This window comes from Oncorhynchus gorbuscha, unplaced genomic scaffold (genome assembly GCF_021184085.1).
Source record: "Oncorhynchus gorbuscha isolate QuinsamMale2020 ecotype Even-year unplaced genomic scaffold, OgorEven_v1.0 Un_scaffold_914, whole genome shotgun sequence".
Classification (NCBI taxonomy): domain Eukaryota; kingdom Metazoa; phylum Chordata; class Actinopteri; order Salmoniformes; family Salmonidae; genus Oncorhynchus; species Oncorhynchus gorbuscha.
Window position 1 is genome coordinate 177,277 of NW_025745877.1, and position 27,724 is coordinate 205,000.

Here is a 27,724-nt window from a genome sequence, read left to right on the forward strand (position 1 = left end):
CTGAGCCATCCTGGATGAGCTGCACTACCTGTGCCATCCTGGATGAGCTGCACTACCTGAGCCATCCTGGATGAGCTGCACTACCTGAGCCATCCTGGATGAGCTGAGCCACTGGATGAGCTGCACTACCTGAGCCATCCTGGATGAGCTGCACACCTGAGCCATCCCTGCCATCCTGGATGAGCTGCACTACCTGAGCCATCCTGGATGAGCTGCACTACCTGAGCCATCCTGGATGAGCTGCACTACCTGAGCCATCCTGGATGAGCTGCACTACTTGAGCCATCCTGGATGAGCTGCACTACCTGAGCCACTTGTGTGGGTTGTAGACTCCGTCTCATGCTACCACCAGCATTCAAAAGTGACCAAAACATCAGCCAGGAAGCATAGAAACTGAGAAGTGGTCTGTGGTCATCACCTGCAAAACCACTCCTTTATTGGGGGTGTCTTGCTAATTGCCTATAATGTCAACCTGTTGTCTATTCCATTTGTACAACAGCATGTGAAATTAATTGTCAATCAGTGTTGCTTCCTACGTGGACAGTTTGATTTCACAGAAGTGTGATTCACTTGGAGTTACATTATGTTGTTTCAGTGTTCCCTCTATTTTTTTGAGCAGTGTATTTTAGAAACTCAGTCGAGGTCTCAACTTACTGTTGCGGGTTAGAAGATTAGAATACACAAGTTGCAATTTCAAAATGTGGTGGTACATCGTCAGTGTTTCTCTTGTTATGTCAGACACTGATAGTCAGTCAATTAGCCCGTGTCAGTTCGTTTAGCAGACAGCTATCTAAACTTGTTATCATGGTTGAAATACCGACCAGGGGCCCCCATCGATTCTGTTAGTCAGTGTCACTCAGATATCATATTAAAACATGCAAAAATCCACCCTATGGCAAAATGTAGCTCAGTTGGTAGAGCATGGCGCTTGTAACGCCAGGGTAGTGGGTTCGATCCCCGGGACCACCCATACGTAGAATGTATGCACACATGACTGTAAGTCGCTTTGGATAAAAGCGTCTGCTAAATTGCATATATTATTATATTATATATTAAAATGTAAAACAGCTCATTTTCCTCTCTGCCCCTCATGGCAAAATGTAAAACAGCTCATTTTCCTCTCTGCCCCTCATGGCAAAATGTAAAACAGCTCATTTTCCTCTCTGCCCCTCATGGCAAAATGTAAAACAGCTCATTTTCCTCTCTGCCCCTCATGGCAAAATGTAAAACAGCTCATTTTCCTCTCTGCCCCTCATGGCAAAATGTAAAACAGCTCATTTTCCTCTCTGCCCCTCATGGCAAAATGTAAAACAGCTCATTTTCCTCTCTGCCCCTCATGGCAAAATGTAAAACAGCTCATTTTCCTCTCTGCCCCTCATGGCAAAATGTAAAACAGCTCATTTTCCTCTCTGCCCCTCATGGCAAAATGTAAAACAGCTCATTTTCCTCTCCCCTCCTCATGTCAAAATGTAAAACAGCTCATTTTTTCTGCCCCCTCATCTGCCCCTCATGGCAAAATGTCAAAATGTAAAAAACAGCTAAAACAGCTCATTTTTCCTCTCTGCCCCTCATGGCAAAATGTAAAACAGCTCATTTTCCTCTCTGCCCCTCATGGCAAAATGTAAAACAGCTCATTTTCCTCTCCCCTCCTCATGGCAAAATGTAAAACAGCTCATTTTCCTCTCTGCCCCTCATGTCAAAATGTAAAACAGCTCATTTTCCTCTCTGCCCCCTCATGTCAAAATGTAAAACAGCTCATTTTCCTCTCCCCTCCTCATGTCAAAATGTAAAACAGCTCATTTTCCTCTCTGCCCCCATGTCAAAATGTAAAACAGCTCATTTTCCTCTCTGCCCCTCATGTCAAAATGTAAAACAGCTCATTTTCCTCTCTGCCCCCATGTCAAAATGTAAAACAGCTCATTTTCCTCTCTGCCCCTCATGTCAAAATGTAAAACAGCTCATTTTCCTCTCTGCCCCCTCATGTCAAAATGTAAAACAGTCAAAATGTAAAACAGCTCATTTTCCTCTCTGCCCCTCATGTCAAAATGTAAAACAGCTCATTTTCCTCTCTCCCCCTCATGTCAAAATGTAAAACAGCTCATTTTCCTCTCTGCCCCCTCATGTCAAAATGTAAAACAGCTCATTTTCCTCTCTGCCCCTCATGTCAAAATGTAAAACAGCTCATTTTCCTCTCTGCCCCTCATGTCAAAATGTAAAACAACTAATTTTCCTCTCTGCCCCCTCATGTCAAAATGTATTTGATTTGTATTTGATTTGAAGCACACTTTCTTTAAAACTGCAACATGTTCTCTAGAGACAGGGACAGGGACAGAGACAGAGACAGGGACAGGGACAGGACAGGGACAGGGACAGAGATCGGGACAGGGACAGAGACAGGGACAGGACAGGGACAGAGACAGAGACAGGGACAGAGACAGGGACAGGGACAGAGACAGAGACAGAGACAGGGACAGGGACAGGGACAGGGACAGGGACAGAGACAGGGACAGAGACAGAGACAGAGACAGGGACAGAGATTGGGACAGGGACAGAGACAGGGACAGGGACAGAGACAGAGACACGGACAGAGCTAGGGACAGGGACAGGGACAGATACATGGACAGAGAAAGGGACAGAGACAGGGACAGATACACGGACAGAGATAGGGACAGGGACAGCGACGGGGACACAGAGGGACAGGGACAGAGACGGGGACAGAGACAGAGATAGGGACAGAGAGAGACAGGGACAGAGACAGACACAGAGATAGGGACAGAGAGAGACAGGGACAGAAACAGGGACAGAGACAGGAACAGAGACGGGGACAGAGAGGGACAGGTACAGATACAAAGACAGAGAGAGACAGGGACAGAGACAGAGACAGGGACAGAGACAGGGACAGAGACAGATACATGGACAGAGAGAAACAGGGACAGAGAGAAACAGGGACAGAGACAGAGACAGGAACAGAGACGGGGACAGAGAGGGACAGGTACAGATACAAAGACAGAGAGAGACAGGGACAGAGACAGGGACAGAGACAGGGACAGAGACAGGGACAGAGACAGATACATGGACAGAGAGAAACAGGGACAGAGAGAAACAGGGACAGAGATAGGGACAGAGACAGAGACAGGGACAGTGACAGGGACAGAGGATGTCCTCCTATTGAGGCCTCTCCTGCCTCCATGACACCACCAGATCCAATAAGCCTGTGGAACCTCCAGGGATGTTTTAAAAAAAATATTTTTTTAACCTTTATTTTACTAGACAAGTCAGTTAAGAACACATTCTTACTTTCAATGATGGCCTAGGAACCGTGGGTTAACTGCCTGTTCAGGGGCAGAACGACAGATTTGTACCTTGTCAGCTCGGGGATTTGAACTTGTAACCTTCCGATTACTAGTCCAATGCTCTAACCACTAGTCCACTAGGTAACCACTAGGCTACTAGGTAACCACTAGGCCACTAGGTAACCACTAGGCTACTAGGTAACCACTAGGCCACTAGGTAACCACTAGGTTACTAGGTAACCACTAGGCTACTAGGTAACCACTAGGCCACTAGGTAACCACTAGGCCACTAGGTAACCACTAGGTAACCACTAGGTAACCACTAGGCTAATAGATAACCACTAGGTAACCACTAGGTGGCCACTAGGTAACCACTAGGCCACTAGGTAACCACTAGGTAACCACTAGGCCACTAGGTAACCACTAGGCCACTAGGTAACCACTAGGCCACTAGGTAACCACTAGGCCACTAGGTAACCACTAGGCCACTAGGTAACCACTAGGCCACTAGGTAATCACTAGGTAACCACTAGGTAACCACTAGGCCACTAGGTAACCACTAGGCCACTAGGTAACCACTAGGCTACCCTGCCGCCCAGCAGCAGATGTACTGACACAAGGCCTCCCACCCCCGGTGCTCCTGTGGTTTAGGAACTAGGGATTATCCATGCTATATTTCATCAGGAGAAAAGAGACACGGACCACCAGCAGCCCCTCCAGGAAGAACCCTCCCCCAGACCGATCCCACCCAGGCTCGCGGCCCTCCGGCTGGGGTACCTCTTTCTCGTCGGAGGCCTGGTCCTTGGTCAGGGGGGCGTATAGGACCATGTACCCCGAGACGCCCTGCACACCGCTCCACCGCGCCCGCATGGTGTTGTGGGTAACGTCGTACAGCTCCAGGCCGTTCACCATGGGGAGAGCCACTGAGACACACGTGAACACACGCAGGAACGAACAGACACACACAGGAACGAACAGACACACACAGAGAGTTGGGTTAAACCCAGGTGAAAGAGTATGTTTACACACATCCAACTTGGCCCAGGAGGAAAAAAGAACAAGTGTAGAAAATAGTCTTGCTGACAATGAGAAGGGAGGTGGACTCACATGTGGTCTCGCTGCCACGAAGTGCCTCGCTCGCTGAGCTGGTGTAGACAGCGAACACAGCTAACTGGTACTCTGTTAAGGAGTTGAGATACCGCAGAACCACAGAGTTCTCTGTGCCGTCCACCACAGCCTGGGAGAGATACAAGGAGAGATACACACAGAGACTGGGTCAAAGAGATACACAGAGATACTGGGTCAGAGAGATACACAGAGATACTGGGTCAGAGAGATACACAGAGATACTGGGTCAGAGAGATACAGAGATACACACAGAGACTGGGTCAGAGAGATACAGAGATACACACAGAGACTGGGTCAGAGAGATACACAGAGACTGGGTCAGAAAGATACACAGAGACTGGGTCAAAGAGATACAGAGATACACACAGAGACTGGGTCAGAGAGATACAGAGATACACACAGAGACTGGGTCAGAGAGATACACAGAGACTGGGTCAGAGAGATACACAGAGACTGGGTCAGAGAGATACACAGAGACTGGGTCAGAGAGATACACAGAGACTGGGTCAAAGAGATACAGACAGATACACAGAGACAGGGTCAGAGAGATACACAGAGACAGGGTCAGAGATACACACAGAGACTGGGTCAGAGAGATACAGAGATACACACAGAGAGACACACAGAGACTGGGTCAGAGAGATACACAGAGACTGGGTCAGAGGGATACACAGAGACTGGGTCAAAGAGATACAGAGAGATACACAGAGACTGGGTCAAAGAGATACACAGAGACAGGGTCAGAGATACACAGAGACTGGGTCAGAGAGATACACAGATACACAGAGACTGGGTCAGAGAGACACACAGAGACTGGGTCAGAGAGATACACAGAGACTGGGTCAGAGAGATACACAGAGACTGGGTCAGAGAGATACACAGAGACAGGGTCAGAGATACACACAGAGACTGGGTCAGAGAGATACACAGATACACAGAGACTGGGTCAGAGAGACACACAGAGACTGGGTCATAGAGATACACAGAGACTGGGTCAGAGAGATACACAGAGATACTGGGTCATAGAGATACACAGAGACTGGGTCAGAGAGATACACAGAGACTGGGTCAGAGAGACACAAAGAGAGATACACAGAGATACTGGGTCAGAGAGATACACAAAGATACACAGAGATACTGGGTCAGAGAGATACACAGAGACTGGGTCAGAGAGATACACAGAGACTGGGTCAGAGAGATACACAGAGATACTGGGTCATAGAGATACACAGAGACTGGGTCAGAGAGATACACAGAGACTGGGTCAGAGAGACACAAAGAGAGATACACAGAGATACTGGGTCAGAGAGATACACAAAGATACACAGAGATACTGGGTCAGAGCGATACACAGAGACTGGGTCAGAGCGATACACAGAGACTGGGTCAGAGCGATACACAGAGACTGGGTCAGAGAGATACACAGAGACTGGGTCAGAGAGACACAAAGAGAGATACACAGAGATACTGGGTCAGAGAGATACACAGAGATACACTGGGTCAGAGATACACAGAGACTGGGTCAGAGAGATACACAGAGACTGGGTCAGATACACAGAGACTGGGTCAGAGAGATACACAGATACACAGAGACAGGGTACACAGAGACAGGGTCAGAGAGATACACAGAGGCTGGGTCAGAGAGATACACAGAGATACTGGGTCATAGAGATACACAGAGACTGGGTCAGAGAGATACACAGAGATACTGGGTCAGAGATACACAGAGACTGGGTCAGAGAGATACACAGAGACTGGGTCAGAGCGATACACAGAGACTGGGTCAGAGCGATACACAGAGACTGGGTCAGAGCGATACACAGAGACTGGGTCAGAGCGATACACAGAGACTGGGTCAGAGAGATACACAGATACTGGGTCATAGAGATACAGAGATACACAGAGACTGGGTCAGAGAGATACACAGAGATACTGGGTCAGAGACTGGATACAGAGATACACAGAGACTGGGTCATAGAGATACAGAGATACACAGAGACTGGGTCAGAGAGATACACAGAGACTGGGTCAGGGAGAGATACACAGAGACTGGGTCAGAGAGACACACAGAGACTGGGTCAGAGAGATACACAGAGAGACTGGGTCAGACACACAGAGATCACAGAGACACACAGAGACTGGGTCAGAGAGACACACAGAGACTGGGTCAGAGAGACATACAGAGACTGGGTCAGAGAGACACACAGAGACTGGGTCAGAGAGATACACAGAGACTGGGTCAGAGAGATACACAGAGACTGGGTCAGAGAGATACACAGAGACTGGGTCAGAGAGATACACAGAGACTGGGTCAGAGAGATACACAGAGACTGGGTCAGAGAGATACACAGAGACTGGGTCAGAGAGATACACAGAGACTGGGTCAGAGAGATACACAGAGACTGGGTCAGAGAGATACACAGAGACTGGGTCAGAGAGATACACAGAGACTGGGTCAGAGAGATACACAGAGATACTGGGTCAGAGAGATACACAGAGACTGGGTCAGAGAGATACACAGAGACTGGGTCAGAGAGACACACAGAGACTGAACATCTGGAGTAAATACATCCAGTAATGTACATTTTTCAAAGAACAGAAACGGAACCTGGAACGATTGGTGAAGTCATTTAATGAGCTAAATGTAAACAACTGTCGATTTTACACGTTAAAAAAAGGAACAGAAATTCAAAATATAAACTGATACTTTTTTAGGGTTTGAACCGGTTCAGAACTTTAATGTTCTGTTCGGAACAGTGGAACGGAACGATAAAAAAAATGTGATTCTATTCGAGAACGAAACAATTAGAAAATCATTTAGGTTCCAAACCCTTTTGTTTCACCTACAGCAGATGGACATCAAAAACCCTATTGGGTGGGAGAGTAAGATGGAGTGAGTATACCTCTTCAGGCCGTCCTCCCTGGGTAGCAGGGTAGAACACCACACGGTACTTCTCTACACTGCCGGGAGCGTGACTCCAGGACACCCTGAAACTCCTGGCTGTCACCTCTGATGTCAATAGGTCCTGAGGGGCTCCCTGTGTCTCCTGACCTGCAGACTCTCCTGGAGGAACACACATTCAGATAGTACAGGACAGCATCATCTAAGGTGACAGACTGTACAGTATACTGTATGGACATGTTGATGTCACTAGGTCCTGAGGAGCTCCCTGTGTCTCCTGACCTGCAGACTCTCCTGGAGGAACACACATTCAGATAGTACAGGACAGCATCATCTAAGGTGACAGACTGTACAGTATACTGTATGGACATGTTGATGTCACTAGGTCCTGAGGAGCTCCCTGTGTCTCCTGACCTGCTCTCTCCTCTGGAGATACATCACAACGGATCGTTAGAGAATGTATGGTATGGAAAGTTTGTACAGTACACTTTTAGAAATAATATATGCTATCTAGAACCTAAAAGGGTTCTTTGGCTGTCCCCATAGGAGAACCCTATGAAGAACTATTTTTGGTTCCAACTAGAACCCTTTTGGGGTCCATGTAGAACTCTTTCCATAGAGGGTTCTAAATGGAACCCAGACTGGGTTCTACCTGTAACCAACAAAGTTATTCCTATGGGGACAGCCTAAGTGAAGAACCCTTCTGGAACCCTTTTTTCTAAGTGTGTAAGTGTGTGTTTATTCACTACATATTTTTTTATTTTACCTTTATTTTACTAGGCAAGTCAGTTAAGAACAAATTCTTATTTTCAATGACGGCCTAGGAACAGTGGGTTAAGTGCCTGTTCAGGGGCAGAACGACAGATTAGTACAGTATGTACTGTAAATATATACAGTAGTATGAGGACTGAAGACTTGTCAGCTCGGGGTTTGAACTTGCAACCTTTCGGTTACTAGTCCAATGCTCTAACCACTAGGCTACTCTGCCGACAGCATTATGATGATTCTGCAATGATGATTAAGTGAATGAGAAGTGTATTACAAATGAGGACTGCTCAATATTAAAGACTTACTTGTCTAAGTGAATGAGACAGTATGTACTGTAAATATATACAGTGATGAGGACTGAAGACTGGGTACTGTGTCTAAGTGAATGAGACAGTATGTACTGTAAATATAAAGTACTGAGGACTGAAGACTGGGTACTGTGTCTAAGTGAATGAGACAGTATGTACTGTAAATATATACAGTAGTATGAGGACTGAAGACTGGGTACTGTGTCTAAGTGAATGAGACAGTATGTACTGTAAAGATATACAGTAGTATGAGGACTGAAGACTGGGTACTGTGTCTAAGTGAATGAGACAGTATGTACTGTAAATATATACAGTAGTATGAGGACTGAAGACTGGGTACTGTGTCTAAGTGAATGAGACAGTATGTACTGTAAATATATACAGTAGTATGATGACTGGGTACTGTGTCTAAGTGAATGAGACAGTATGTACTGTAAAGATATGTACTGTAAATATATACAGTAGTATGAGGACTGAAGACTGGGTACTGTGTCTAAGTGAATGAGAAGTATGTACTGTAAATATATACAGTAGTATGAGGACTGAAGACTGGGTACTGTGTCTAAGTGAATGAGACAGTATGTACTGTAAATATATACAGTAGTATGAGGACTGAAGACTGGGTACTGTGTCTAAGTGAATGAGACAGTATGTACTGTAAATATATACAGTAGTATGAGGACTGAAGACTGGGTACTGTGTCTAAGTGAATGAGACAATATGTACTGTAAAGATATACAGTAGTATGAGGACTGAAGACTGGGTACTGTGTCTAAGTGAATGAGACAGTATGTACTGTAAATATATACAGTAGTATGAGGACTGAAGACTGGGTACTGTGTCTAAGTGAATGAGACAATATGTACTGTAAAGATATACAGTAGTATGAGGACTGAAGACTGGGTACTGTGTCTAAGTGAATGAGACAGTATGTACTGTAAATATATACAGTAGTATGACTGAAGACTGGGTACTGTGTCTAAGTGAATGAGACAGTATGTACTGTAAAGATATACAGTAGTATGAGGACTGAAGACTGGTAAATATATACAGTAGTATGATGACTGAAGACTGGACAGTACTGTGTGAATACTGTGTCTAAGTGAATGAGACAGTATGTACTGTAAAGATATACAGTAGTTTGAGGACTGAAGTGCCAACATCTTTGCTGTCTGATTTGATTTGTTCACCTTTGATCTCCTTGTCCTGCTCCTCTACCAGTTCACAGACTATCTGGGTACTGTGTCCCTCTATGATAGAGCTCATGATGCTGAAGTCTATACGTTGTAACATGAGTGTTGTCAGGCTACAGTAGTAAGACTAAGACTGGCTCATTCTCATCAGCATTCTTTACACCTGCACACAGGGAGACAGTATGTACTAAAAATCAAGATTAAGATCAAGATTAAGATCTAGTGAATGAGACAGATGTAGATCTAGATTAAGATCTAGGTGAAGATTTAGATTAAGATTTAGATCAAGATTCAGATTAAGATTTAGATCAAGATTAAGATCAAGATTGAAGAGACAGATTTAGATCAAGATCTGAAGACTGGGTACTGTGATTTAGAGTTAAGACAGTATGTACTGTCAAGATTCAGATTAAGATCAAGAATCTAGATTTAGATTAAGATTTAGTGTCTAAGTGAATGAGACTGGGTAAGTGTAAATATATACAGAGTAAGATCTAGACTGTGTCTAATGAATTTAGATCAAGATCTAGATGTAGATTACAGTATTTAGATCAAGATCTAGATTAAGATTTAGATCAAGATCTAGATTTAGATTATTTAGATCAAAATTTATATCAAGATTTAGAACAAGATCAAGATCTATCCATTTCTAAGTGAATGAGACTTTTGTTTCAGTAGTATGAGGACCTTAACAAAACACAAAGGACCCAAGTGTATCCAAGCGTGTCACATGTAAAACCTGTAAATATATACAGTAGTATAGGACTGGGTACCTTCAATATACCACTAACTGTGTCTGAGACAGTATGTACTGTAAATATATACAGTAGTATGAGCACTGGGTCAACACCACAGTAGTAACTGTGTCCTGTCTAAGTGAATGAGACAGTATGTACACCATAACTGTGTCCTGAATGAGACAGTAGCTGTAAATATATCAACACCACTAACTGTGTCCTACTGTGTCTAAGTGAATGAGACAGCATCTGTAAATATATACACCACTAACTGTGTCCTGAATGAGACAGCATCAACACCACTAACTGTGTCCTAAGTGAATGAGACAGCATCAACACCACTAACTGTGAATCCTACTGACAGACATCAAGTGAATGAGACTAACTGTAAAGATCCTACCGACAGCATCAACACCACTAACTGTGTCCTACCGACAGCATCAACACCACTAACTGTGTCCTACCGACAGCATCAACACCACTAACTGTGTCCTACCGACAGCATCAACACCACTAACTAAGTGAATGAGACAGTATGTGTCAGTAGTTTGAGGACTGACGTGCCAACATCTTTGCTCTCTGATTTGATTTGTTCACCTTTGATCTCCTTGTCCTGCTCCTCTACCCGTTCACAGACTATCAGGTCATATGATAGAGCTCATGATGCCACGTTGTACACATGAGTGTTGTCAGGCTCAGAAGCTATAGCCCTCAGCTCATTCTCATCAGCATTCTTTACACCTGCACACAGGGACAGCTAAAAATCAAGATTAAGATCAAGATTAAGATTAAGATGTAGATCAAGATTAGATCTAGGTGAAGATTTAGATTAAGATTTAGCATCAACACCATTAAATTTAGATCAAGATTCAGATTTAGATCAAGATTCAATTTAGATCAAGATTCAGATTAAGATCAAGATCCATTTAATTAAGATTTAGGTCAAGATTCAGATTAAGATCTAGATTTAGATCAATATTTAGACCGTACAGCATCAACACCACTAACTGATTTGTCCTAGATTTAGATTAAGCATCAACACCACTAATTTAGTCAAGATCAAGATCTATCCACCTTTTGTTTCCTTAACAAAACACAAAGGACCCAAGTGTATCCTACCAAGCGTGTCACCCTAACTGTGTCCACCGACAGCATCAACACCACTAACTGTGTCCTACCGACAGCATCAACACCACTAACTGTGTCCTACCGACAGCATCAACACCACTAACTGTGTCCTACCGACAGCATCAACACCACTAACTGTGTCCTACCGACAGCATCAACACCACTAACTGTGTCCTACCGACAGCATCAACACCACTAACTGTGTCCTACCGACAGCATCAACACCACTAACTGTGTCCTACCGACAGCATCAACACCACTAACTGTGTCCTACCGACAGCATCAACACCACTAACTGTGTCCTACCGACAGCATCAACACCACTAACTGTGTCCTACCGACAGCATCAACACCACTAACTGTGTCCTACCGACAGCATCAACACCACTAACTGTGTCCTACCGACAGCATCAACACCACTAACTGTGTCCTACCGACAGCATCAACACCACTAACTGTGTCCTACCGACAGCATCAACACCACTAACTGTGTCCTACCGACAGCATCAACACCACTAACTGTGTCCTACCGACAGCATCAACACCACTAACTGTGTCCTACCGACAGCATCAACACCACTAACTGTGTCCTACCGACAGCATCAACACCACTAACTGTGTCCTACCGACAGCATCAACACCACTAACTGTGTCCTACCGACAGCATCAACACCACTAACTGTGTCCTAACCGACAGCATCAACACCACTAACTGTGTCCTACCGACAGCATCAACACCACTAACTGTGTCCTACCGACAGCATCAACACCACTAACTGTGTCCTACCGACAGCATCAACACCACTAACTGTGTCCTACCGACAGCATCAACACCACTAACTGTGTCCTAACCGACAGCATCAACACCACTAACTGTGTCCTACCGACAGCATCAACACCACTAACTGTGTCCTACCGACAGCATCAACACCACTAACTGTGTCCTACCGACAGCATCAACACCACTAACTGTGTCCTACCGACAGCATCAACACCACTAACTGTGTCCTACCGACAGCATCAACACCACTAACTGTGTCCTACCGACAGCATCAACACCACTAACTGTGTCCTACCGACAGCATCAACACCACTAACTGTGTCCTACCGACAGCATCAACACCACTAACTGTGTCCTACCGACAGCATCAACACCACTAACTGTGTCCTACCGACAGCATCAACACCACTAACTGTGTCCTACCGACAGCATCAACACCACTAACTGTGTCCTACCGACAGCATCAACACCACTAACTGTGTCCTACCGACAGCATCAACACCACTAACTGTGTCCTACCGACAGCATCAACACCACTAACTGTGTCCTACCGACAGCATCAACACCACTAACTGTGTCCTACCGACAGCATCGACACCACTAACTGTGTCCTACCGACAGCATCGACACCACTAACTGTGTCCTACCGACAGCATCGACACCACTAACTGTGTCCTACCGACAGCATCGACACCACTAACTGTGTCCTACCGACAGCATCGACACCACTAACTGTGTCCTACCGACAGCATCGACACCACTAACTGTGTCCTACCGACAGCATCGACACCACAACACCACTACCACTAACTGTCCTACCGACAGCATCAACACCACTAACTGTGTCCTACCGACAGCATCAACACCACTAACTATGTCCTACCGACAGCATCAACACCACTAACTGTGTCCTACCGACAGCATCAACACCACTAACTGTGTCCTACCGACAGCATCAAGTCTCACAGCATGAATATACTGGGCCTTCGGAAAGTATTCAGACCCCTTGACTTTTACACAAAAAATGTTGTTACATCCTTATTCTAAAATGTATTATATAAAAGAAATCCTCCCCAATCTACACACAATATCCCATAATGACAAAGTGAAAACAGGTTTTTAGGTATTTTTGCAAATTAAAAATGAAATATTATTTAAAAATACCTGATTTATATAAGTATTCAGACCCTTTGCTATGAAACGCGAAATTAAGTTCAGGTACATCCTTGAGATGTTTCTACAACTTGGAGTCCACCTGTGGTAAATTCAATTGATTGGACATGATTTAGAAAAGCACACACCTGTCTATATAAAAGTCCTACAGTTGACAGTGCATGTCAGAGCAAAAACCAAGCAATGAGGTCGAAGGAATTGTCCGTAGAGCTCTGAGACAGGATTGTATCGAGGCACAGCTCTGGGGAAGGGTACCAAAACATTTCTGCAGCATTGAAGGTCTCCAGGAACACAGTGGCTTCCATCATTCTTAAGTGGAAGAAGTTTGGAACCACCAAGACTCATCCTAGAGCTGGCCGCCCGGCCAAACTGAGCAGTAGGGGGAGAAGGGCCTTGGTCAGGGAGTAACCAAGAACCCTATGGTCATTCAGGCAGAGCTCTAGAGTTCCTCTGTGGAGATGGGAGAACCTTCCAGCAGGCTGTCGTGTAAAAGTCACATGACAGCCTGCTTGGGGTTCGCCAAAAGGCACCTAAAGATTCTCAGACCATGAGAAACAAGATTATTTGGTCTGATGAACTCTTTGGCCTGAATGCCAAGCTAGTCAGCATTGCGGTAAAGATGAACAGAGCAAAGTACAGAGAGATCCTTGATGAAAACCTGCTCCAGAGCGCTCAGGACCTCAGACTGGGGCGAAGGTTCACCTTCCAACAGGACAAGGACCCTAAGCACACAGCCAAGACAACGCAGGAGCGGCTTTGGTGACAAGTCTCTGAGTGTCCTTGAGTGACCCAGCCAGAGCCTGGTCTTGAGTGACCCAGCCAGAGCCTGGTCTTGAGTGACCCAGCCAGAGCCCGGTCTTGAGTGACCCAGCCAGAGCCCGGTCTTGAGTGACCCAGCCAGAGCCCGGTCTTGAGTGACCCAGCCAGAGCCCGGTCTTGAGTGGCCCAGCCAGAGCCTGGTCTTGAGTGGCCCAGCCAGAGCCTGGTCTTGAGTGACCCAGCCAGATCCTCGTCTTGAGTGGCCCAGCCAGAGCCTGGTCTTGAGTGGCCCAGCCAGAGCCTGGTCATGAGTGGCCCAGCCAGAGTCTGGTCTTGAGTGGCCCAGCCAGAGCCTGGTCTTGAGTGGCCCAGCCAGAGCCTGGTCATGAGTGGCCCAGCCAGAGCCCGGTCTTGAGTGGCCCAGCCAGAGCCCGGTGTTGAGTGACCCAGCCAGATCCTCAGAGCCCGGACTTGAGTCCCAGCCAGAGCCCGGTGGCCCAGCCAGAGCCTGGTCTTGAGTGGCCCAGCCAGAGCCTGGTCTTGAGTGGCCCAGCCAGAGCCTGGTCTTGAGTGGCCCAGCCAGAGCCTGGTCTTGAGTGGCCCAGCCAGAGCCTGGTCATGAGTGGCCCAGCCAGAGTCTGGTCTTGAGTGGCCCAGCCAGAGCCCGGACTTGAACCTGATCGAACATCTCTGGAGAAACCTGAGAATACTTCAACAAAGTACTGAGTAAAGGGTCTGAATACTTATGTAAATGTCTTGTATCAGTTGTATTTCACTGTAGTGCTCCTCAAGAGAACCATCATGTGTTCATACTACAGTAAGGACAACAAGGCCTTGAGTCCTACCAATGGCGAAGAGTTCGATGCCAGCGTCCCTCAGGCTCTGGGCAGGGGGGATCACGTCATCCTGGGACTTCCCATCTGTGATTAGGATACCGACTTTGGGTACCCCGCTCCTGGCGCCTGACTCGGGCTTGAAGCTGTTCTCCAGGATATAGGTCAGCGCCAGGCCTACAGAGATACACAGAAATACACTGAGTGGACAAAACATTAGGAACACCTGCTCTTTCCATAACATACACTGACCAGGTGAAAGATATGATCCCTTATTGATGTCACTTTGTTAAATCCACTTCAAATCAGTGTAGATGAAGGGGAGGAGACAGGTTAAATAATTATTTTTAAGCCTTGAGACAATTGTGACATGGATTGTGTGTGTGTCATTCAGAGGGTGAAAGGGCAAGACAAAATATTAAGTGCCTTTGAACAGGGAGTGGTAGAAGGTGCCAGGAGCGTCAAGAACTTCAACGCTGCTGGGTTTTTCACACGCAACAGTTTTCTGTGTGTATCAAGAATGGTCCACCACCCAAAGGACTTAAAGGGCAACTTGACACAACTGTGGGAAGCACAGCTAGACAGCTACACAGCTAGACAACTACACAGCTAGACAGCTACACAGATAGACAGCTAGACAGCTACACAGACACACAGCTACACAGTTTGACAGCTACACAGCTAGACAACTACACATATAGACAGCTAGACAGATACACAGCTACACAGATAGACAGCTAGACAGCTACACAGATAGATGGCTAGACAGCTACACAGATAGATGGCTAGACAGCTACACAGATAGACGGCTAGACAGCTACACAGATAGACGGCTACACAGATAGACAGCTAGATAGATACACAGATAGACAGCTAGACAGCTACACAGATAGACAGCTAGATAGATACACAGCTACACAGCTACACAGATAGACAGCTACACAGCTACACAGATAGACAGCTACACAGATAGACAGACAGATATAAAACTAGACAGCTAGACAGACAGATAGACAGACAGATATAAAACTAGACAGCTAGACAGCTACACAGATAGACAGACAGATCTAAAACTAGACAGCTAGACAGATACACAGATAGACAGACAGATATAAAACTAGACAGCTAGACAGACAGATAGACAGACAGATATAAAACTAGACAGCTAGACAGACAGACAGACAGACAGACAGACAGTCCCTGACGATGGCTCCACTGGTTGATACATCTAAAAGTCATATAGACTTCCCTCACTAGGCTGCCCTGGGGCGGCAGGGTAGCCTAGTGGTTAGAGCATTGAACTAGGAACTGGAACGTTGCAAGTTCATATCCCCGAGCTGACAAGGTACAAATCTGTTGTTCTGCCCCTGAACAGGCAAGTTAACCCACTGTTCCTAGGCTGTCATTGAAAAGTGACTTGCCTAGTTTAATAAAGGTATAAAACTAATTCTGTTACCCTTAACAAAATGCTTTACATTCATGCAAAAAAAATCTATAAACGGATTTCAATACGATTGTGTATTAAGCATGGCTAAACGTCCCCCTCTGGGCTAAATCTACTGTGACCTTTCCATAGCTGTCACTAGGGATGCAGTCAGAGGGAGCTGCTGGTGAATTGTACCTGTCAGTGTGTTGCCTCCCTTATAGGGCAGGTTCTTCACAGCATCCAGGACTGCATCTTTAGTGGTGAAGGCATTCAGATGCCACTCTATCCTGGGGTCCCCACTGTACTGGGCCAGACCTGGGAGGGAATACAATACAATAATATAGATTTCATTTATAGGATAAGGAGTACATAAGGGAATATACTTCACACCTGCATTTCACCAGGCTATTGAACTCTGTGACAGTACAGTAAGGCTATTGAACCCTGTGACAGTACAGTACAGTAAGGCTATGTGACAGTACAGTACAGTAAGGCTATGTGACAGTACAGTACAGTAAGGCTATGTGACAGTACAGTACAGTAAGGCTATGTGACAGTACAGTACAGTAAGGCTATGTGACAGTACAGTACAGTAAGGCTATGTGACAGTACAGTACAGTAAGGCTATGTGACAGTACAGTAAGGCTATGTGACAGTACAGTAAGGCTATTGAACCCTGTGACAGTACAGTACAGTAAGGCTATGTGACAGTACAGTACAGTAAGGCTCTGTGACAGTACAGTACAGTAAGGCTATGTGACAGTACAGTACAGTAAGGATATTGAACCCTGTGACAGTACAGTAAGGCTATGTGACAGTACAGTACAGTAAGGCTATGTGACAGTACAGTACAGTAAGGCTATGTGACAGTACAGTACAGTAAGGCTATGTGACAGTACAGGCTATGTGACAGTACAGTACAGTAAGGCTATGTGAGTAAGGCTATGTGACAGTACAGTAAGGCTATGTGACAGTACAGTACAGTAAGGCTATGTGACAGTACAGTACAGTAAGGCTATGTGACAGTACAGTACAGTAAGGCTATGTGACAGTACAGTACAGTAAGGCTATGTGACAGTACAGTACAGTAAGGCTATGTGACAGTACAGTACAGTAAGGCTATGTGACAGACAGTACAGTAAGGCTGTGACAGTACAGTACAGTAAGGCTATGTGACAGTACAGTAAGGCTATTGAAACCTGTGACAGTACAGTACAGTAAGGCTATGTGACAGTACAGTAAGGCTATTGAACCCTGTGACAGTACAGTACAGCTAATAACAGACCGTGATGCTAATGCTTACCTATCCTGGTCAATAACAGATAGTGATGCTAATGCTTACCTATCCTGGCCAATAACAGATAGTGATGCTAATGCTTACCTATCCTGGTCAATAACAGACAGTGATGCTAATGCTTACCTATCCTGGTCAATAACAGACAGTGATGCTAATGCTTACCTATCCTGGTCAATAACAGACAGTGATGCTAATGCTTACCTATCCTGGTCAATAACAGACAGTGATGCTAATGCTTACCTATCCTGGTCAATAACAGACAGTGATGCTAATGCTTACCTATCCTGGTCAATAACAGACAGTGATGCTAATGCTTACCTATCCTGGTCAATAACAGACAGTGATGCTAATGCTTACCTATCCTGGTCAATAACAGACAGTGATGCTAATGCTTACCTATCCTGGTCAATAACAGACAGTGATGCTAATGCTTACCTATCCTGGTCAATAACAGACAGTGATGCTAATGCTTACCTATCCTGGTCAATAACAGACAGTGATGCTAATGCTTACCTATCCTGGTCAATAACAGACAGTGATGCTAATGCTTACCTATCCTGGTCAATAACAGACAGTGATGCTAATGCTTACCTATCCTGGTCAGTAACAGACAGTGATGCTAATGCTTACCTATCCTGGTCAATAACAGACAGTGATGCTAATGCTTACCTATCCTGGTCAGTAACAGACAGTGATGCTAATGCTTACCTATCCTGGTCAATAACAGACAGTGATGCTAATGCTTACCTATCCTGGTCAATAACAGACAGTGATGCTAATGCTTACCTATCCTGGTCAATAACAGACAGTGATGCTAATGCTTACCTATCCTGGTCAATAACAGACAGTGATGCTAATGCTTACCTATCCTGGTCAATAACAGACAGTGATGCTAATGCTTACCTATCCTGGTCAATAACAGACAGTGATGCTAATGCTTACCTATCCTGGTCAATAACAGACAGTGATGCTAATGCTTACCTATCCTGGTCAATAACAGACAGTGATGCTAATGCTTACCTATCCTGGTCAATAACAGACAGTGATGCTAATGCTTACCTATCCTGGTCAATAACAGACAGTGATGCTAATGCTTACCTATCCTGGTCAATAACAGACAGTGATGCTAATGCTTACCTATCCTGGTCAATAACAGACAGTGATGCTAATGCTTACCTATCCTGGTCAATAACAGACAGTGATGCTAATGCTTACCTATCCTGGTCAATAACAGACAGTGATGCTAATGCTTACCTATCCTGGTCAATAACAGACAGTGATGCTAATGCTTACCTATCCTGGTCAATAACAGACAGTGATGCTAATGCTTACCTATCCTGGTCAATAACAGACAGTGATGCTAATGCTTACCTATCCTGGTCAATAACAGACAGTGATGCTAATGCTTACCTATCCTGGTCAATAACAGACAGTGATGCTAATGCTTACCTATCCTGGTCAATAACAGACAGTGATGCTAATGCTTACCTATCCTGGTCAATAACAGACAGTGATGCTAATGCTTACCTATCCTGGTCAATAACAGACAGTGATGCTAATGCTTACCTATCCTGGTCAATAACAGACAGTGATGCTAATGCTTACCTATCCTGGTCAATAACAGACAGTGATGCTAATGCTTACCTATCCTGGTCTGGTCGATCCCGACGCTGAAAGCGCTGACCAGGTTCTCCAGGAACATGCGGACCAAGCGGAAGTTGAGCCTCCCGATGCTCCAGGATCCATCCACCAGGATCACTATGTCAGCTATGGCCTGAGTCGTACAGACAAAAGGATCCGCTGGAAAGAGGGTAAGACAGGAGAACCCGGGTCACTATGTCAGCTATGGCCTGAGTCGTACAGACAAAAGGATCTGCTGGAAAGAGGGTAAGACAGGAGAACCCGGGTCACTATGTCAGCTGTGGCCTGAGTCGTACAGACAAAAGGATCTGCTGGAAAGAGGGTAAGACAGGAGAACCCGGGTCACTATGTCAGCTGTGGCCTGAGTCGTACAGACAAAAGGATCTGCTGGAAAGAGGGTAAGACAGGAGAACCCGGGTCACTATGTCAGCTATGGCCTGAGTCGTACAGACAAAAGGATCTGCTGGAAAGAGGGTAAGACAGGAGAACCCGGGTCACTATGTCAGCTGTGGCCTGAGTCGTACAGACAAAAGGATCTGCTGGAAAGAGGGTAAGACAGGAGAACCCGGGTCACTATGTCAGCTGTGGCCTGAGTCGTACAGACAAAAGGATCCGCTGGAAAGAGGGTAAGACAGGAGAACCCGGGTCACTATGTCAGCTATGGCCTGAGTCGTACAGACAAAAGGATCTGCTGGAAAGAGGGTAAGACAGGAGAACCCGGGTCACTATGTCAGCTGTGGCCTGAGTCGTACAGACAAAAGGATCTGCTGGAAAGAGGGTAAGACAGGAGAACCCGGGTCACTATGTCAGCTGTGGCCTGAGTCGATACAGACAAAAGGATCTGCTGGAAAGAGGGTAAGACAGGAGAACCCGGGTCACTATGTCAGCTGTGGCCTGAGTCTGGGAACAGACAAAAGGATCCGCTGGAAAGAGGGTAAGACAGGAGAACCCGGGTCACTATGTCAGCTATGGCCTGAGTCAACACAGACAAAAGGATCTGCTGGAAAGAGGGTAAGTCGGGAGACCCGGGTCACTATGTCAGCTATGGCCTGAGTCAACAGACAAAAGGATCTGCTGGAAAGAGGGTAAGACAGGAGAACCCGGGTCACTATGTCAGCTATGGCCTGAGTCAGTCAGAAAAAGGATCTGCTGGAAAGAGGGTAAGACAGGAGAACCCAGGGTCACTATGTCAGCTGTGGCCTGAGTCGACAACAGACTAAACAGCTCCACTGCAGGACAACCAGACAGCAGGGGAGAAAATAACATCAGTAAAAGCAGTCAGTAAATCAGGTTTAGGGAGGACGACAACAGCAGTCAGTAAATCAGGTTTAGGAAAAAATATGAATGTAGATAAGTTTAGAGGACGAAACAGTCGGTAAACAGTCCATGAATGACAACGTGAATATCGTTTGAGACTTTTGGTGTGCAGATTTGGTCCAAGACAACAACATAAATGCAAAACGCTCTTCAAAATACAGGAAACGACAAGGTAAACAGGTTTCCAGACGGCCATTTTCAAGGTCCGTTTTTATTGAACATTCAGAACTATATAGAACAGGAGAGAAACGACATCACACGGCGGACGCATCACGTGAAGGACAGAGACAGTAAGCTGTCTGTTTGTAAACACTAAAGCCTGTTGCTGTACCTTCCCAGATCAGTAAATCTGTTTATTAACATCTCTTTGTCTTTGAGAAGGCAGAGTCAGTAAAAACGTTTGGTAGAAGAGACTCTAAATCAGGTTTGGGATGCTGTCCAGACCAGGCAGACTTCAGCTTAGAGTGCCTGGGAAAATGACCTCTCTAGAAGCCAGCTCTGGGAGAGATAAGAGTTTTAGGTTTGTTAAAGGACACACACACATAAACACAGGAAGGAGGCAGTCAGTAAATCAGGTTTAGGGAGGACCAACAGCAGTCAGTAAATCAGGTTTAGGAAGGATTCCACAGCAGTCAGTAAATCAGGTTTAGGGAGGACGACAGCAGCAGTCAGTAAATCAGGTTTAGGGAGGACGACAACAGCAGTCAGTAAATCAGGTTTAGGGAGGACGACAACAGCAGTCAGTAAATCAGGTTTAGGGAGGACGACAACAGCAGTCAGTAAATCAGGTTTAGGGAGGACGACAACAGCAGTCAGTAAATCAGGTTTAGGGAGGACGACAACAGCAGTCAGTAAATCAGGTTTAGGGAGGACGACAACAGCAGTCAGTAAATCAGGTTTAGGGAGGACGACAACAGCAGTCAGTAAATCAGGTTTAGGGAGGACGACAACAGCAGTCAGTAAATCAGGTTTAGGGAGGACGACAACAGCAGTCAGTAAATCAGGTTTAGGGAGGACGACAACAGCAGTCAGTAAATCAGGTTTAGGGAGGACGACAACAGCAGTCAGTAAATCAGGTTTAGGGAGGACGACAACAGCAGTCAGTAAATCAGGTTTAGGGAGGACGACAGTAAATCAGGTTTAGGGAGGACGACAACAGCAGTAAATCAGGTTTAGGGAGGACCATCAGTCAGTAAATCAGGTTTAGGGAGGACATAACTCAGCAGTCAGTAAATCAGGTTTAGGGAGTGACGACAACAGTGTCAGTAAACAGCAGTCAGTAAATCAGGTTTAGGGAGGACGACAACAGCAGTCAGTAAATCAGTGACGACAACAGCAGTCAGTAAATCAGGTTTAGGGAGTAAATCAGTAAATCAGGTTTAGGGAGTGTACAACAGCAGTCAGTAAATCAGGTTTAGGGAGGACGACAACAGCAGTCAGTAAATCAGGTTTAGGGAATGTACAACAGCAGTCAGTAAATCAGGTTTAGGTATGGACAACAGCATGTATTGTAAAGTAGTGTTTAGGGAGGTACGGTAAGCAGTCATAAATCAGGTTTAAAGTAGTGTAAATCAGGTTTGTATGGACGACAACAAGTCAGTAAATCAGGTTTAGTGTATTCAGGTTTAGGATGACGTAAGTCAGTAAATCAGGTAAATCAGGTAGGTTTAGGGAGGACGACAACAGCAGTCAGTAAATCAGGTTTAGGGAGGACGACAACAGCAGTCAGTAAATCAGGTTTAGGAGTAGTCAGTAAATCAGTGTTTAGGGAGGACGACAACAGCAGTAGTAAATTGTAAATCAGGTTTAGGGAGGTATGGTAACAGTAATTGTAGGGAGGACCATCAAGTCAGTGTTTTATTTAATATAACATAAGTCTCAGTGTATTGTAGTGTATCAGGTAATGTATCGTAACAGCAGTGTATTGTAGTGTATGGTAGTGTAGTGTATCAGGTAATGTATTGTAATGTAGTGTAAATGTATGGTAATGTATTGTATTGTGATGTATTGTATTGTAATGTATTGTAGGGTAGTGTATTGTGATGTAATGTATTGTAAATGTATTGTATTGTAAATGTATTGTATTGTATGGTAGTGTATTGTAATGTAGTGTATTATATTGTAATGTAGGGTATTGTATTGTATGTATTGTATTGTAATGTATTGTATTGTGATGTATTGTATTGTATTGTATTATGTATTGTAAAGTAGTGTATTGTATGGTAATGTATTGTAAAATGTATTGTAATGTATTGTATTGTAAAATGTATTGTATTGTAATGTATTGTAATGTAGTGTATTGTATTGTAATGTATTGTATGTATTGATGTATTGTATTGTATTGTATGTATTGTATTGTAATGTAATGTATTTTTGTAATGTATATTGTATTGTGATGTATTGTAATGTATTGTATTGTACTGTATTGTAATGTATTGTATTGTAATGCATTGTATTGTATTGTATTGTATTGTATTGTATTGTATTGTATTATATTGTAATGTAGGGTATTGTAATGTAATGTATTGTAATGCAATGTATTGCATTGTATTGTATGGGGATGTATTGCATGGTCATGGATTGTATTGTAATGTATTGAATTGTAATGTGGTGTATGGTAATGTATGGTATGTGAATGTATTGTATTGTAATATATTGTATTGCATTGTATTGTATGGTAATGTATTGTATCGTAATGTAGTGTATTGCCATGTATTGTATTGTATGGTGATGTATTGCATGGTCATGTATTGTATTGTAATGCATTGTAGTGCATTGTATTGTAATGTATTATAATCTATTGTAATGTAGTGTAATGTTTTATAATGTATTATAATGTATTGTATTGTAATGTAGTGTAATGTATTGTAATGTATTGCATTGTAATGTAGTGTAATGTATTGTAATGTATTGCATTGTAATGTAATGTAGTGTAATGTATTGTAATGTCTTGTATTGCATGGTATTGTAATTGTATTGTATGGCAATGTAATGTAATGTATGGTAATGTAATGTAATAATGTATTGTATTGTATGGTAATGTATTGTAATGTATTGTATTATATTGTATTGTAATGTAATGTCTGGTAATGTAATGTATGGTAATGTAATGTAATAATGTATTGTATTGTATGGTAATGTATTGTAATGTAGTGTATTATATTGTAATGTATTGTATTATATTGTATTGTAATGTAATGTAATGTATGGTAATGTAATAATGTATTGTATTATATTGTATTGTAATGTATGGTAATGTAATTGTATTGTATTATATTGTAATGTAATGTCATGTCATGTAATGTGTGGTAATGTAATAATGTATTGTATTGGGGCAGTGCAGACAGTGGGGCTGTATTACCAGTGAAGTGATAGAAGTGATGGATGTTCTGTGAAGTTCAAACACCTTCCAGACATCAAACAATCAACTTTTATAAAACAACTACATTCAAATAATGGACTTTTGTCATTTGTAATAGTAATGAATTATCTAAAGATTAATTTATTGATGTTCGTCCTCTGAGGATTACCTTGCTGGCTCAGGTTTGTTTAAATTTGCCTTCGATTCTCTGAATAATCAATTCAAAGGAGAGGAGAGGAGAGGAGAGGAGAGGAGAGGAGAGGAGAGGAGAGGAGAGGAGAGGAGAGGAGAGGAGAGGAGAGGAGAGGAGAGGAGAGGAGAGGAGAGGAGAGTTGTTATGGGAGCTTCTTCTTTTATTTAAAGGTTAAAGTGAAACACTCTAGAGGACATTAAGTAGTGAGTAAAGACCTGCAGGGGACAAACTAAACTACAACCGTGGTTGTCACGAGTCCCCATCACCATGACACAGCAGAATCCCAATGTCAAAGCGGAGGCCTGGGAGACTCCTACATGTCCTAATTTCAGGGATCCTGAAGAAAAGCCACTTGAAGTTAAGTGAGAAGTTTACTCTTGGTTTTCTGCCCAGGATGGTCGGCTGGCTCTCAGTTGAAAGCCTCAGTGTGTGGACCCTGTTTGAGCTGCACATGAAAGAGCAAAGCAGCTGATGGCTTCAGTTTCAGACTACACATCAAACCCAAACCCAGACTACACATCAAACCCAGCAGCACGGTCCCAGACTACACATCAAACCCAGCAGCACGGTCCCAGACTACACATCAAACCCAGCAGCACGGTCCCAGACTACACATCAAACCCAGCAGCACGGTCCCAGACTACACATCAAACCCAGCAGCACGGTCCCAGACTACACATCAAACCCAGCAGCACGGTCCCAGACTACACATCAAACCCAGCAGCACGGTCCCAGACTACACATCAAACCCAGCAGCACGGTCCCAGACTACACATCAAACCCAGCAGCACGGTCCCAGACTACACATCAAACCCAGCAGCACGGTCCCAGACTACACATCAAACCCAGCAGCACGGTCCCAGACTACACATCAAACCCAGCAGACTACACATCAAACCCAGCAGGTCCCAGACTACACATCAAACCCAGCAGCACTCAAACCCAGGCCGGGGACAGACAGACTACACATCAAACCCAGCAGACTGGGCCGGGCTGGACAGACAGACTACACATCAAACCCAGCAGCACGGTCCCAGACTACACATCAAACCCAGCAGACAGTCTAGACAGACAGACAGACAGACTACACATCAAACCCAGCAGCACGGTCCCAGACTACAGACAAACCCACAGACAGTCAGACAGACAGACAGACAGACAGACAGACAGACAGACAGACAGACAGACAGACAGACAGACAGACAGACAGACAGACAGACAGACAGACAGACAGACAGACAGACAGACAGACAGACAGACAGACAGACAGACAGACAGACAGACAGACAGACAGACAGACAGACAGACAGACAGACAGACAGACAGACAGACAGACAGACAGACAGACAGACAGACAGACAGACAGACAGACAGACAGACAGACAGACAGACAGACTGGACAGACAGACAGACAGACAGACAGACAGACAGACAGACAGACAGACAGACAGACAGACAGACAGACAGACAGACAGACAGACAGACAGACAGACAGACAGACAGACAGACAGACAGACAGACAGACAGACAGACAGACAGACAGACAGACAGACAGACAGACAGACAGACAGACAGACAGACAGACAGACAGACAGACAGACAGACAGACAGACAGACAGACAGACAGACAGACAGACAGACAGACAGACAGACAGACAGACAGACCTCAATGGGACACATTCCATCTGGTCGGGCCAAGACTGCTGCTGAGAGACGCAAGGTGAATGTTTAGCCTGTGTCTCTGTGGCTGACCTAACGGCAAGAGGAGAGCTGACTAACTACAGGCCCCCCCGTTAGGTCCCGTTCTACAGTAATAATAACAGCCTGTAAAGTAATTATCAACCCATTACACAACATTCATACAAAGGTTATTTGATGTCAAGTTTAACCAAAACCAAATGGAGCCTAGTCATTAGAGTGGTGGGGCTGAGGCACATAAGCTCCACCATAAAAACAAAATACCAATACAAAGACAAACTGATGTAATATTTTTGCTGCCACATTGGAGTGGAATCTGAGATCATGCTACAGGCGTGTGGCTTCTCGTGTCAACGCTGGAATATTCGTATGTAGAGTTGTGAGGGATTGACCCGCAGGTGTCCATATCATAGTTTCACTGAGCTATGTTATAACACAACACAATAAGACAATAACACAACTCCAATAAGACAATAACACAACTCCATAAGACAATAACACAACTCAATAAGACTCAATAAGAGGCAATAACACAACTCCATAACACAACTCCATAAGACAATAAGACAATAACACAACTCCATAAGACAATAACACAACTCCATAAGACAATAACACAACTCCATAAGACAATAACACAACTCCATAAGACAATAACACAACTCCATAAGACAATAACACAACTCCATAAGACAATAACACAACTCCATAAGACAATAACACAACTCCATAAGACAATAACACAACTCCATAAGACAATAACACAACTCCATAAGACAATAACACAACTCCATAAGACAATAACACAACTCAATAAGACAATAACACAACTCAATAAGACAATAACACAACTCCATAAGACAATAACACAACTCCATAAGACAATAACACAACTCCATAAGACAATAACACAACTCCATAAGACAATAACACAACTCCATAAGACAATAACACAACTCCATAAGACAATAACACAACTCCATAAGACAACTCCATAAGACAATAACACAACTCCATAAGACAATAACACAACATAAGACAATAACACAACTCCACACCCATAAGACAATAATAAGACAATAACACAACTCCATAAGACAATAACACAACTCCATAAGACAATAACACAACTCTCCACAAGACACAAACACAACTCCATAAGACAATAACACAACTCCATAAGACAATAACACAACTCCATAAGACAATAACACAACTCCATAAGACAATAACACAACTCCATAAGACAATAACACAACTCCATAAGACAATAACACAACTCCATAAGACAATAACACAACTCCATAAGACAATAACACAACTCCATAAGACAATAACACAACTCCATAAGACAATAACACAACAGAGACCATAAGACAATAACACAACTCCATAAGACAATAACACAACTCCATAAGACAATAACACAACTCCATAAGACAATAACACAACTCCATAAGACAATAACACAACTCCATAAGACAATAACACTCCATAAGACAATAACACAACTCCAGACAATAACACAACTCCATAAGACAATAACACAACTGAATAAGACAATAACACAACATAATACCATAAGACAATAACACAACTCCATAAGACAATAACACAACTCAATAAGACAATAACACAACTCAATAAGACAATAACACAACTCCATAAGACAATAACACAACTCCATAAGACAATAACACAACTCCATAAGACAATAACACAACTCCATAAGACAATAACACAACTCCATAAGACAATAACACAACTCCATAAGACAACAATAAGACA

At 44.1% G+C, this 27,724-nt stretch overlaps 1 protein-coding gene across 1 annotated transcript in view; it reads right to left on the reverse strand.

Moving 5' to 3' along the window:
• LOC124020799 (collagen alpha-1(XIV) chain-like) overlaps positions 1-27,724 on the reverse strand; it is a 268,028-nt gene that overhangs the window by 174,561 nt on the left and 65,743 nt on the right. Inside the window, exons 6-13 of the mRNA XM_046336070.1 lie at positions 19,371-19,526; positions 16,625-16,744; positions 15,016-15,180; positions 10,995-11,070; positions 9,590-9,678; positions 7,325-7,485; positions 4,401-4,530; positions 4,071-4,216 (exon numbers count right to left, since the gene is read on the reverse strand). Of these exons, the coding sequence (XP_046192026.1) occupies positions 4,071-4,216; positions 4,401-4,530; positions 7,325-7,485; positions 9,590-9,678; positions 10,995-11,070; positions 15,016-15,180; positions 16,625-16,744; positions 19,371-19,526 (1,043 nt within the window). The remainder of the gene's footprint in view (positions 1-4,070; positions 4,217-4,400; positions 4,531-7,324; positions 7,486-9,589; positions 9,679-10,994; positions 11,071-15,015; positions 15,181-16,624; positions 16,745-19,370; positions 19,527-27,724) is intronic.